General features: G+C 46.3%; 3 protein-coding genes across 3 annotated transcripts; 1 reads left to right on the forward strand and 2 right to left on the reverse strand.

The window, feature by feature from the left end:
- Positions 1-2,444: 2,444 nt before the first annotated feature.
- BHQ10_007367 (uncharacterized protein) lies at positions 2,445-3,585 on the forward strand (the record flags this gene model as incomplete). Its single annotated transcript, XM_040880054.1, has 3 exons — positions 2,445-2,570; positions 2,631-3,129; positions 3,200-3,585. The coding sequence occupies 3 exons, from the start codon at positions 2,445-2,447 to the stop codon at positions 3,583-3,585; spliced, it is 1,011 nt and encodes a 336-aa protein (XP_040735870.1).
- Positions 3,586-4,021: 436 nt separating this feature from the next.
- BHQ10_007368 (uncharacterized protein) lies at positions 4,022-7,938 on the reverse strand (the record flags this gene model as incomplete). Its single annotated transcript, XM_040880055.1, has 6 exons — positions 4,022-6,401; positions 6,464-7,015; positions 7,067-7,091; positions 7,158-7,346; positions 7,418-7,491; positions 7,550-7,938. The coding sequence occupies 6 exons, from the start codon at positions 7,936-7,938 to the stop codon at positions 4,022-4,024; spliced, it is 3,609 nt and encodes a 1,202-aa protein (XP_040735871.1).
- Positions 7,939-9,172: 1,234 nt separating this feature from the next.
- BHQ10_007369 (uncharacterized protein) lies at positions 9,173-11,911 on the reverse strand (the record flags this gene model as incomplete). Its single annotated transcript, XM_040880056.1, has 3 exons — positions 9,173-11,599; positions 11,652-11,855; positions 11,909-11,911. The coding sequence occupies 3 exons, from the start codon at positions 11,909-11,911 to the stop codon at positions 9,173-9,175; spliced, it is 2,634 nt and encodes an 877-aa protein (XP_040735872.1).
- Positions 11,912-13,437: the final 1,526 nt, after the last annotated feature.

The raw sequence follows: 13,437 nt of genomic DNA on the forward strand, positions 1-13,437 counted from the left end.
TGCACAGTAGTCAGTCTACCGAAAGATTACTAAATCATCAGTGAGTTCAGAGTTGACAATCAGAAATTGTAGATAGTGTTTCGTGGCATGTCTTTCGCAACCGGAAACACACGCCCCACTAGGTGACTAAACTAGGTAGGAAGGTCTAGCTATGCAATTGTGATTTCGCTTTGGATCCCGATTCAATTTGTGTAACACGACCACAAATTGGTGCTCCCGTCTTAGCTCGAGTAAAAACAGAGACTTTATGAACGGGTACGTATTGGCCGAATCTGGTCTATCCACTAACATTGAAGGCCAAGGCAAAATCCGGACATATTTACGCCTGTGCCGCCAGACACTACAGAGCAACGAAGTGACGAACACTACTCCGATGAACAGACCAGTCTAGCCCGCACGAATGCAATGTACTCGTCTGTTGGCTGATGCTGTGCCATTTTCTCACAATAAAGGACGAAAAAGTTGGAGAAAAAGCAAAAGCAAAAGCCTAATTTTGCACAGCCTGACCCCAGATAAGGGACGTTTTTGCTGGTGGGTAGGTACAGATCGTGTTTATACTTCAAGCTTTCGCCCTTTTTCTAGCTGTCGGATATGGCGGAACGTTCAAAGCAAAGAGTCTAGACCTTCGAAAGTAAACCTGTAATTTGAAAGCCTATCAGAGATCGTAATTAGTAGAGTTGCGTTGCGGCATTGACTTGGATGCCTGGGTTGCCTTGCAGCAGATTATCACCGCGGGGGTAAAAATCTTTTGCAAGGTGTGAATGCTGTGCCACAAGTGAATCCTCGATCTGTATTATTGAAGAGCTAAGGGCGAAATCACCCTTAGAGCTATACGACTAAATAACAAATGACTTTCTATACGTCTTTTATAGTTATTAGTTGACCTCGAAATCCACTTTTAGACAAAATAACAAATTAATTGAGTACGTCAAGGCTCGATTGAAGGCGGCAGTCGATGAAGCAAAGCTCGAAGTCTAGACCGTCATAGAAGTAAGCTTAAAGCCTCCAATGGGGCTTATTGATCTAGACCTGAGCCGCTTTTCTTTCAATCTTCAAATCTAACAAGTGCAATACCGAGTTTATCCCCAATACTACATTTTTCAATAAAGATTTCTGAGATGAAAAGTTGCTGACAAAAGAACGCTGATTGCGCAAGGCTAAGTACAACCCCCCTCATGTCGTTTGTACTACATCGACACAAATATTGTTGGGTTCAAGGTCTAGCTTACGCACGTCCATCGGCTAGACTAGCCTACTCGTTGATCTACTCGTCCTCGTTTTTGTGGCGTCTGTTTGGGTCTTCGCCTCGGACAAAAATCTATTCGCATCGCTACCGGTAAGTGCCTGACAGATTTTAGCGTAAACTGAACAAGAAGAGGTAGATACGGAATCTGATGTATACAGAACAGGCTTACACTAACTGTAGCACTAAGCGTACGGCGTACATACATACAATGTTCATGAGTCTTGCCACCAAGCTGAATGAAGACTAAATCTAGGATCCGGGATTTATAGAGATCCTAGCATGGGTATAACCGGTGAAATGAATTAAAAGCAATAGCTCGAGAAATTTATCAGGCTATTAGCTTCGGAAACAACTAAAGAGCCTAAACACTAACTTTGATTAGCTCTAGGTCATATTGGCAAGGATGTGTTGTCCTATCCATAAGACGTATACCTGGGTGACACTTGCAAAGACCGAAGGGAGCGAGGCCCATCGAGGCGGACATATCCATCATGCCATACCAGACCGACATTGGAGGTGACAGGCTAGGAGCTCCGCACGGCAGATATGATTCTTCCTGTGCTCAATTTCTCTCAAACCATGAGAGAACAAGAATATTTGTTTCGAGTGCCTCTGTACGACCGACCACCGCGGATGAAACCTATCTCGAACAAAATGAAAAGATGCATGAACACCAATACCTGGCTCAATTGTACTACTTCTTGCAGCCAATCGCACAGTCCTATCATGTAAAACCTGCAAGGCTACGGTGGGATAGTTACGGTGGGATAGAAATTATCAAATGCCGGCCTGAACAATAAGGCAGCAGTCCCCACCATCCCGCGCGCGCGCCCCACGTGCCGATTGAGCCCGTCGAAGTTTCCTTGTTTGACGTTGATTGTCTCAATTTCATATTCAACCTCCCTCTTGAATGACTTCAAAGTTAGATGTCTGTGACTCCGGCTAGATAGCTACCGAAAGCTGGGTATCAACAGGGTCGCGATGGTCTCGACCGAGCTTTTCACCGCTTCTTTACCAGCTCGTTCTTTCTTGAAATTCCGCCGACCGTAATACAGCTCGTAGCCTTGTGAGTTCTACTTCTCTAAGATTAGCATCAATCAGCGAGTCTTCAAAATTCTTATGCAGCGCTAGATATGAATGCAGCACTAACTTGAGGCTTAGGTCACCAGAGTCGCACTAGAGACGTGCTTGCAGAGCCATGTCAGGCACCAATCAATCGCATATCAACTCTATTCAAGAGAAGGTCTGGGAAGGCAAACTTCCCTTGGAGATTGTCCTAGCTCCTTCAGAATGCCGGACCTATGACCAGTCCGAGCCTTACCTAGTATGATTCATACAAAATCGTGACTCGAGTGCTCAAAACATGTGTGCTAATTCTATTAAGATACTGTATCCTCGAGTGTCATATCTGCCTTTCTTATTACCGAAACTTCATGCTTTTTTCCGAGCATCCCTGATCCACCCAGAGAGCGAGCCTCATTCTGGATGGTTCTCATTCGAAGGTGTCCCTCTGAAATGGCACTATCCTTTGGGCTTGCTCTACGATCTCTACGCCGGGGCTGAACCTATTTCACAATCCTCGACGAGCGACTACAATAACCTAACACAGTCAGTGATCCTCGCTGGCGTCAAAAATACTCCGTCCCATAGTGAAATGGAAAGTGACCCTTCTAATTCGAACCGATTACCGTGGAGACTCACGTTACACTTCGAGAACTGGCCCGATGAGGATCTCGTACGACTTGATGCAGACGGACTCGTCATGCATGATGCTTTTATCAACAGCGTGAAAGAAGCAGATTCGCTTCGTATCCGGGAAGCAAAGGGAATCATGACCTTGTCTAAAGAGGACACAGCTGGGTTTTGGGCAGCTATTCAGAATCGTACGTCCAGACGCCTATTATCTCTTCTATAGAAGTTTGCCTCAGTGCTCTAATGCTTGAACGTTCCCAGATGACCTTACTTCCTATCGAAGAATCATCAACCTTCTTCTCCCATCACTGCCCCAGCCATTCCGTCAAATCCCTCTGCGAATCTTCCTCCCCTTACCACCTGATACGGATCGACCAGCCCTCAAAGTTGTCCAATCACCTATCTCTCCTTTAATCCAATCATCAACCAGCACAGGCTCATCAGCAGGGMGGACGCAACCCCAGACGGTTGGGTCAGCTCTACATTCTCTATTACCAAACCTTTTCCCCAGTCGACGAATACCGGTTTTGGCAAAGCCAATCTTGCACGGTGTAGTACTGCCCATGTCCGCGCTTTTGGAGGAAGTTGCGCGTAGCGCTGCGTATGGAGATGGATGGGTTTCTATTGTTATAAGCATGGTTGGGTAGAATTAGAATTTTCAGATGATCATACAGATGTTTTCTTTACCATTACTTGGACGTCAGCTACCACTTGGGATATAATGAACATGTTGACTGACTGTCTACTTGTTCACTTCAATAAAGAGGAAAATTATATGTCAGTACTCCTGAATTGTTACATTTGTAAAAAAGTGGTATATAACTGTTATGTAGATATAACAATAAAAAACAGTCCAACGCTAATCCATCACAGTGGTAATTCCATTTCCTCGCGCCCACGCTCATGATATTGAATTGAAGTAAGGCTTTCCGGCTCAAGGGGCCCGACAGCAAAACCGAATCCGACTCAGACCCAAATTCCTACATATGAAAGAAAAAGAAAATCCTATGGAAAGAGAAGAAAAATATGAAAAAGACACAATTTGCAACGAACCGCTCCGGGAAAAGATGAATAGGAAGAAAATCACCTTTCGGTAAGTACACTAGAATTCTCAGTCACAGTCGTTCCACCAGTGGCAGTTTCGGAGTCATCGTCATCTTCAATATCACTTTCATCTATAAGCGTCGCAGTACTACCACGGCGACTCTGTGGGGTCACAGGGCGTAATTCCCCTTTCTCATCAAACCAAAGAGCCCCAAGGGGGTTCTTTTTCGCCAGGTCAAATGCAGTTACACCCGTCTCCTTTGCTGCAGGTGGCTTTTCGTTGCTAGTCTTGGCTTCTTTTTGTGGACTCTCCTGCGTGGGTTTTTCTGTTTCTTGGCTTTCTTTCGGGGCATCTTTCTGGGGCTCTGGTGCTTTGATTGAGATATCTGCCCCATGTTCTAGTAAGATTCTAAACAGTGTCTCTCGACCACGAGCAGCGGCAAGGTGAAGTGCTGTTTTGCCTTCCCCATTTTTTGCATTGACGTCTGCTCCATGGTCGAGGAGAAGCATTATAAACAAGGGTCGAGGTATGGACGCTCTAGTTGCAAGGTGGAGTGCCGTTTCTTTTTCGGCTGACTCGGTTACAGCATTGACGTCGGCCCCATATGCAATCAGCATCTCCAAATGCTCACGGCTTTTGTCTAGAGTGATATCAGGAGAGCCGGTGCCTTTGAAGGCAGTTTGGTGAATAGGCTTCCATCCCTGACTTGACAGCGCATCCACGCTAAGGCCCCTTGTAAGCAAAGCTCGAAGAATCTCCAAGTAAGCTTCATTGACTGGTGGCGTTATATGCAGCAGGTTTTCACCTTTAGGTGTCTCCACTGCTATGTTTGCMCCCGCCTCTAAAAGGAGAAAGAACATATCCCTGTTTCCGTTCAAAGCTGCAGCCTGTAGCGGCGTGTAGCCCTTGGAGTTGCGTGCTTCAAAATTGGCACCAAATTCAAGTAATTTGGTGATGATTGCAGTGTCACGCTGCTTATTAGCTCTCGTGTGAAGAAGTGTGTCCCCATTGAGGTCCCATGCATTGATATCGGCGCCAGCCGCAACTAGAAAGTCAAATGCGATCCAATTTTCAGCTTGAGCCGCAACGTGCATAGCCGTTATTCCGTCATTTGCTCGACTTTCCACAATTGCGCCACGTTCTAGCAAAAGTGTGACCGCTTCGAGATTATTCGAATGTGCTGAAATGTGGAGAGGTGCCATTCCTTTCTTGTTGAAAGTATCCACTATAGCCTTTTTGTTCAGAAGGTAGAGAAGGATTCGAGGCCGCTTGAATTGAACGGCGAGATGTAGCGGAGTGTCGCCTGTGACAGAATTTTGAGCATTGACGTCAAGCTTAGATTTTACTAGTAGGGGAACTGTTGCCTCATCATCCGGCGTTCCGACCGCTGCGTGTAACGCTGTATGACCTGCGTTGTTCGTCTTAGTTGTATCGATACCTCGCGCAATAAGCGTCTTCATTATTTTCCTCTTGCCTCTGACTGTGGCAAGGTGCAACGCAGTGTCGCCATCCTTGGTTTGTGCATCAATATCAGCTCCATTATCGAGTAGGAGTTCTAGCATAGCCTCGTTGCCTCTAAAAGCTGCGCAGTGCAAAGGTGTGACTCCAAGTGCGTTGTCGTTGATGTTTACATCCGTTTTTTGCTCAAGTAGACGTTTACCGCGACAAACAATATCAAAGTATGCGAGATAATGTAGAGGCGTCCAATCGGTTGGATATTGGCCAATTCCAACCTCTTCGGGGAATGCATAATCAGAGATCGAACCGTCATTATTAGATGGACGTCTCCAAGATATTTTATTAAGGAACGTCGTTATCAGGACCTGTATTGTCTGCTCCTCCTCGGCCGCATCACATGCATGGTAGCCCCAATTCGAAGCAGCATAATCCAATAACAGCGTATCGCGACAGCTTCTCGACGAGTCCTCTTTCTTGACATAGCAGTCATCGACGATATCATCGTTTGAGATCAGAGTCAGACATCTCTCGGCGATTTCCTTGTGGGCAGTAGCGAAAACAATGCTGGCTGCGGCCATGCGTTCAAGGGCGTCCTTCGCTGTCTTGTGTACCAGACCGACGGTCCCAGTGACAGCGTCGATAGTCAAAAGTCCGCAAGTCTCAGTTAGCAGCTTGGTTTCAAAAGAAGTGAGATCAGAATTGCTCTGGTCACTCTCTGACTCGTCGGATGTCTTGTCTTCCATAGTGGCATATTTGAGCTCTGCTACCGTCAACGGCTTCCGACAGAAAAGCGTCCAATATATAAAATTCCTTGAGCGTGGATGTTTGCTTAGAATTCGCTTCATGATCTCTGCATATGTCTCAACGAGATTTTCGGGTAAATGAGAAAGAGCACTGTGAGCTAGAGCCTTTTCTTCATAGCTCGCTAGCAAATCCAAGTGCAGTTGTGCTAATAGGAAGCTAGAAATACTCAATCATTAGCTAGGTTTCGACTTGATTTGTGTGGATGGGATGCAACTCACGATCCATGAGATTTCTCTACCACGTATCTGATTACATCGTTTTGCACTTCTTTATTACCTTCCTCTCGTATGCCAAGACGCGAAAGCTTAGCGTCTTTATCAAGACGAGAGACAACGTAGTCTCTAATATCCTTCTTCGGACTGGAGACATCTATGTAGTTGATTTTCTCTGTGTCGGAAGATTCTCGTAACGTGATAAGTAGCTGAGTATGTTCGGGAAGTTTCTGCATGCGATTCAAAAAACGGTCCCTATCAGATATGGTATCAAGGCCATCAATCACCAGAAACACTTTCGAAAAATGATTGACTTCAGCTCTGATGGCATTTTGATATGCTTTTGAAGATGCCTTTGCACCTGATGCTGCTTCGAAGTTGTAAAGGGCTTCTGTAGACTGCGACAATGCACGTCGGCGGTAAATCAGTTGTGCCAGTACACTTTGCAAGAGCGCCGGGCAGCCATTTTCTCCATCCTTCTCTTTATGGCAGAAGAGAAAGACGATTGCGACATCGGGAGACGTAAAGGTTCGCTGAATATGATCGATCACAACAGACCTAATTATAGTTAGCATTTTGCGAGCGATTGTAGGCCTCGGTCGAACTCACGAGAGAAACGTCTTGCCAATTCCAGCTATAAGAAATTTTCAGTCAGCCAAATGATCGGTTGTCAGAGAATTGTAACATGTATATGACGTACCAGGCCCAAGACAGTAAAGGGACCGAAAAGAACCTTGTGACCATTGGCGATATTGCTGATTGTTCAAAATCCACTGACATGATCCATGTTGCCGTCTATTGCATAGGTCGGCGAGTGTGATGAAGTTTTCGGCAGACAATCGGTCGGCTGTACGCATAACGTCATCTTCATATTTGAAACGGCTGGGTTCTATAATTTGATGGATTAATTAGCCATGTTTCACAAGACGCAGGATACTCTGACAAGCACAATCAACCTACTTGTCTCCATATCATAGAATTGGCGAAGCCGTTGGTATATATCCATTTCAGTTACCGAGCGTTCCTTAGACGAACTGTAATTGTCAGCCTCCAGATTGACCAATGTAGGTTTTTTTTAAGTAAGTGACATACGGTGAATCTGACTGGGTTGCAAGAAGAAAAGCCACTTTATATTGTTCTAGTCTCGGAACCATCGTACGCTCCAGCAGATAAGTACGAAACTCTCGCACACCCACCCCTCCGGGATGAAAATTGGTCTCCATAAGCTGTAGCGTAGCTTCAAAAAGGATTAAAAGCTCTTGTATCACGGCAAGTCGGGATGAATCGAAAGGACATTTTTCGTTCGATCCGCTAAGCTGATCTTTGACCGAATGTAGAAGCTCCAAAAGATCACAGAGCAGCGATACCGCTTTCTCTGCTGACTCTGCGTGGTCGCGCACACCCCCGAGACATCGTCTGACTACCCGAACATACCTACAGACCTGGCGCAGCAGCTCCTTGACTTCCACGACGTCTGCCATCTTGTCGGCATGCAGGCCATGTGAAAATGAAGAATAGAGACGATCGCTTGCCGCTGTGGAGAGTACTGTAGGAACGTAAGAAAGCGAGACGGACAAACCGCGGAGTAAAAAGTGAGAAGATTAGCCCAAGCCACTTCAGGGACAGTGTTCCTTAAGCTTCAATGTCATGATGGCAGGCGGGGTTGGCGCTAGTATCTCTGTCCTACACGCGCCTTCTCGGTCGTCTCGGCCGTCACAGGAAACAATCTAACAAAGGCAGAGCCAACAGCGGACCCATAAAACCCTAGCCATGCCGTTAGCTGTGAGTGGCCAGGGATTGGGCTGGGGAGTAACGAGGAAACACGAAGCATCCATTGAGAGAGCAGAGTGGTCGGTCTGTAAAGCACCTAGTTGTCGAAAGGTCTAAGTGCGGCGCAGTCACAAAGCGTCACACAGGCACGCCAGCCGGGAAGGCGCCAATGGCAGGGCCGCTCTTGCCGCCCGCTATGACTCGCCCTAGCCCGGGGGGGGCCCTCACACGCATCTCCGCCGAATCACCGATCGTCTCTATTTACTATTGCTTTCGTTCTACGTACTCCAAGCTACATTATTCATATATCCTACGTAACATTCTGGTCAATGCTGATGTTTTGTCGACTCCTCATATAGACGAGCATTGCGAGCCAATGCTTACAACTTACGAGTCATTATCTACTGATTTACAAGCCGCTTTGGCGGTGTCGCCGCGCTTGAATCCGCATATCATCTATCAACCAGGCTGAACGGCCTGTACCCAGCACGTAGTTTAGAATGGACCACAAAGAAATGTATTCTTTATTGACTAGATAATTGGTTAACGAGATGGGTATTCGCTTCGACTCTATCATCCAATACACCCCCGAAGGCTGCATCATGCACTGTGCACAGAGGATATGACCAGATAGCCTCGGGCAAGAAGACAGAAACCAAGAAAAATAAAGAAAATAAACACCACCAAAGGCTGAGCTGACAAGAGTGATGCATAGTGATGAATGAATCTTGAACAAGTAAAGAATGCAAGAAGTCTCTGTACTCCTTTAGTCAATCGCTAACTGAACCCTAGAAAGCCGCCGGTAAGAAGATCTGATCTGTTGTCGAGTAGAAGAAAAAGGTTGAATGGAAAGAAAAGTGCAACTGTCGTCTCTGTCGTTGATGTAAATATAATAAGGGTAATAAGAAGCTCTTGACCTTGCGGTCGTATTAGTTTATAAGAATTTTAAAAGACGTGGCCATTGACATGGACAGAGTCGCCACTGTCCTTGCCCTTCTTCAAAGCTTTGGCCAACATCAACTCGCGCATCCAGTCGATGCGTTCGTCGCGAGTCTTGACTGCGAAATGGTGAGACTTTCCGTTGCTAACGAAGAAGTTTCGTCGCTCGGCTCCAGTAGTTTTGCCATTCGGGGCAGGGATGAGTGAGAATGCGAAAGCAGCCTCATCTTGGGCGGAGCTCTTTCGTTTCAAGACGGTCTTTTTGAAAGCAGCAGTAAGTTTTGAGCTAGAGGGAATTGAAGAACAGGCGACGGCGTAGTCGTCTACGTCAATATACTCAATCGCTTTGGAGTCACGACGAGAGGCTCGTTCGTCTTCGTACATGGCGAGTCGGGTACCCTTCAATGTGAAATGATGGTCTTCCCATTCATGCCTCAGCATTCTTGTTGTTTTGCGTTTCCTCATCCAGCCACTGTGAGTGACATCATTTGCAGACCTAGGGTTCGTCCTTGGGGTGGTAGCAAAGTCCTCTTCCGTATCAATTGGGCCAAGTTCATCAACTCGGTCCAACGCGGAATTGAGCATGGAGGGGTATCTATAATTGCTGGCTTTGGTTGACATAGGGCGGCGAATGGGATCGACAGTAACATAGAAGTCATGCCCAAAACGCATGTCAGGTGGGACAGATTGGCTTTCCGTCCGCTCAATCGGGCCGAGTGGAATGGCTGTCACTGGAACGTCGATAGTATCGTGAGTTGGTTTCACCTCATCGACAGAGTCCAAAATCTGAATGCTGGGGCCGGCACGGTGAGTTTCAGGTTTCGTAGATCTGGGCCGGACAAAGGGATCGGGTATAACCCGGAGATGATGTCCAAATCTCATATTTGGAGGTACAGACTGGGATACATGTCGCTGGATAGGGCCAGCCGACAGGATAGCAGTCACTGGTACATCGACTTCAGATAGCGGAGAAGCCTGTTGATAGAAATCATGAGAGCGGTAGAAGTCTGATGGAGAACCAACATAATCTGCGGGAGAAACACTTGATCCATATGTCGTTGGTTGTGGACGTGCGCTATGCAGGGTACTATCAATACTGTTGGTCACGAAGTTCGGTTGTCTGCGCAAAATGGATGGGGTAACTGTTCGTTGAGCAGAGAGACTAGCAGAGAATGTGCCAGGAACCACAATATGATGGTTGACCGGGATTGTCAGTTTGGGCAAACTGCGGAGATTGTCTGCTAGGGATGTGGTTGTCTTTGTGGAATCCGGAGAATCAACGTCTGGTGATGAACAGAGGTCAGATTTCGAAACTATTTGGGTGACTGGCTGTAGTTTGCTGAGGTGTTGGAAGTTCAGGTATTGCCGGACATTCTCTTGGGGGTCACGCGGGCCGATTTCATTCAGAGTTTCTTCGGAGATCTGGAAGACAGGTGTTTGCTCTGGCCCAAGAACATCCGAAGATGCAACAATGGAAGGTGTGGGCATTGGGTCCATGTTGGGTAGGCTCTTCGATGTTGGTGGGGGTTGATCTTCATAGTCCTCCGACATTAGCCTGGCGGCATCAATGTCAATTGGCAAGTCTTTAGCCAGTCGTGCAATCTTTCGTTGTTGTTTTTGCCATTTACGGCAATCCTCACCCTTGGAGCAGCGATGGGGTTTGGGTAGAAATTGTTCAATAGCCACTAACGATGCCGAGTCATCTGGATTGAGGTCATTTGCGACCGTATATTTCTTATGAGACCGGTGATTACGTCGCCGTCTATGTTTCTTCTTAGTGCTGTCTTTGGTGGGTGTAGAAGCTGAGTCGCTTGAGGAGGTACACTCTGGGGAGCTAGAGGTAGTGATTGTATGAGGTTGTGTCTCGTTATTAGGAAGCATGAAGCTATCACGCAGGTGCTGGATAGAGTTCATCACATGGCGACGTTTACCGAATGATTGAATATCAAGCTCTTTCAAGTCTTCAGATCTGAGGTCTAGGAGAATGGCTCCTGAGATGTCGTTAATGAAAAACTTTTCAATGACCGAGTCATCGAATCCGGATTCTTGCATCCATCGCACGACATCTGGGGGAGACCAAGATCGGACTTCACTCTCGTCCAACGCAGATACTGCAGCATTGATGGACTTGAGTTCTTGTGCTTGTGCTGTGGGTTCAAAATAATTCTCGTGTCCAGGCAAAGGTGTGTCTCTCCTCTCCTCGGTCACTGATGGACTGAATATAGCCACGGTAGGGGTTTTGGCCAGCATAAAGTCGACCTCATAGCTAGTATTCATCTCATCCGAGCTCATGGATGTTCGAAAAAGGTGTGGTCCATTGGGGCCCATGATTGGTTTCTCATCAAAATGGAAATCGAACGCGGACAGCGCTCCGGAATCTGGAGTGGGCACATCTCTCGGTGTGTCGGCGGTTGTCACACTATCTGCCACCAACTATATCATATGTTAGTTGCCGTATACGAACACAGAAATTTTGCAGACTTACAGAACCAGCACTCCTCCTTGAAGAGTCATCGTCGTATGATCTATCACAGTCGGACTCAAAATCAGTGTCGAGAATCTCTGTGGCATCCGAGTGATTCGAGGCGAATGAACGTGGACGGGCTATTGTGGTCCTCCGAAATATGGATTGCTTGGACATAGCCTGCAGCATTTCCAAGGTGACATAGCCAGAATTATCTGCTGTCGCCTTTGTTTCAATGTTAGATGTGGTCAAATGAGAAAGTAATGGAGAGGTAGTACCATTTTTGCTACACTCCAACGACAGCAATGTCAAACTCGGCCAGCGAGTATGTTCTTGTTGGTGTCAATGGGTGAACAGCAGACTTGAAGTCACAGGCGAAACATTAAAGTATAATACTCCGAAGATATGTGGAGTGTTCAAACTGATGTTTCGATAGTGTGGAGTATCAGAAGCGTTAGAACACAGCTCGAAGGGATGAACTGGATGTTTATATGATTCTGGTCACCACTGTTCCCCAGAGTGCTCGGTCCCTCGTTTAAGACGTGACCTAGTCCGAGCAGCACAATGCTCGGCCGGATTCACACGGTAGGATGTGCTTGAGAGCATGCATTGGGCCTGCATTGGTCCTCATGGCCCTTCACCGTAGAAACATGCAATTTTTAGATCCTCGCTTGTCCAAAAGCGGATCGCTAGCATGGTTGCGACTTCCTGGTTGGATGCTTAGATCCATCAAAGTTTGCTTATCACAGAGAAAAAACGCAAGTTTCTGCAAGAGCTCTGGTTGAGAGGTGGGCAAATCACCACGCTACTGCGGGCACATCGAGTTCGGCACGCATTGACAGGCTAGGATTGATTGACAGCTTACTATACGCGCCCACTAGTGTAAATTGAGGCATTAGCGGCAGATATTTTCTTCGGTTTAAACAAGCTGATAGGATGTTCCCCACGGGAGACCAGCAACGCTAATGCGGAGCCTAATGGAGCTAACCCGTGATGGAAAAATTATCTTTGCATAAAAGGTACTATATTTTGCTCACATGCTGATAAATATAGCTTTTCATAGGCAATTAAGTATGATTCTGTCTATTTTTATCCTTGGTCGAGATCAAAATTAATTCCCAAAATAGGTTCGTGTCCCTTCGATTAGCTGTTGACCTTAGTGTAAAAGTCTGGATTGACTCGTTAAGAAGTGAGGTTAATTTACTAAATTAGGCTACGTATGCATACTTGGACAAAAGAATTTGTGATGAGATTGTTCCCCGCGCTGCGTATTCATCCACGAGTCAGCCACTCAGTCAATGTTCAATAAAACATTGCATTGTATCTAAATAAAGAAAAAAAAAAATGACCTGATGCCTTAATCTATTTTCTTTTGCCCTTCTTTCCCCATACATTCGTGACACGCACATCGTACCTTCGTCTCGGTGTTTACGCAGTATGCATTATGCCCGTCAAGCACTTTTCGAAACAATTCTACTAGCGGTGAAACATTTTCTAATCTTGTGTCAGATCGCAGTCCCTAATGTCACCTGACTCCTTGGTGGTACCAACTTTGCAAGTCATGTTTACCTAGGTAGGGTTTTCGGATCATGCCGAAGATAGGTCTGATGATTTTTCCGACTTATCAACATTTGAAACCACAACATTGAACGTGGGAACCCTAGCAAACATATACAGAGCTGCTCAGAAATTGTGTGGCATTCGGGTAAGAAGCTTATGATCTGAAAAGCACCGTGCGAAATCCATTCTCGTAAATTGCCTCGTGACTTTCTACACCGACATATTCTGTTTGCTCATGTAACTAAGT

The sequence above is a fragment of the Talaromyces amestolkiae genome, assembly GCF_001896365.1.
Source record: "Talaromyces amestolkiae strain CIB chromosome Unknown scaffold15.1, whole genome shotgun sequence".
Lineage (NCBI taxonomy): Eukaryota > Fungi > Ascomycota > Eurotiomycetes > Eurotiales > Trichocomaceae > Talaromyces > Talaromyces amestolkiae.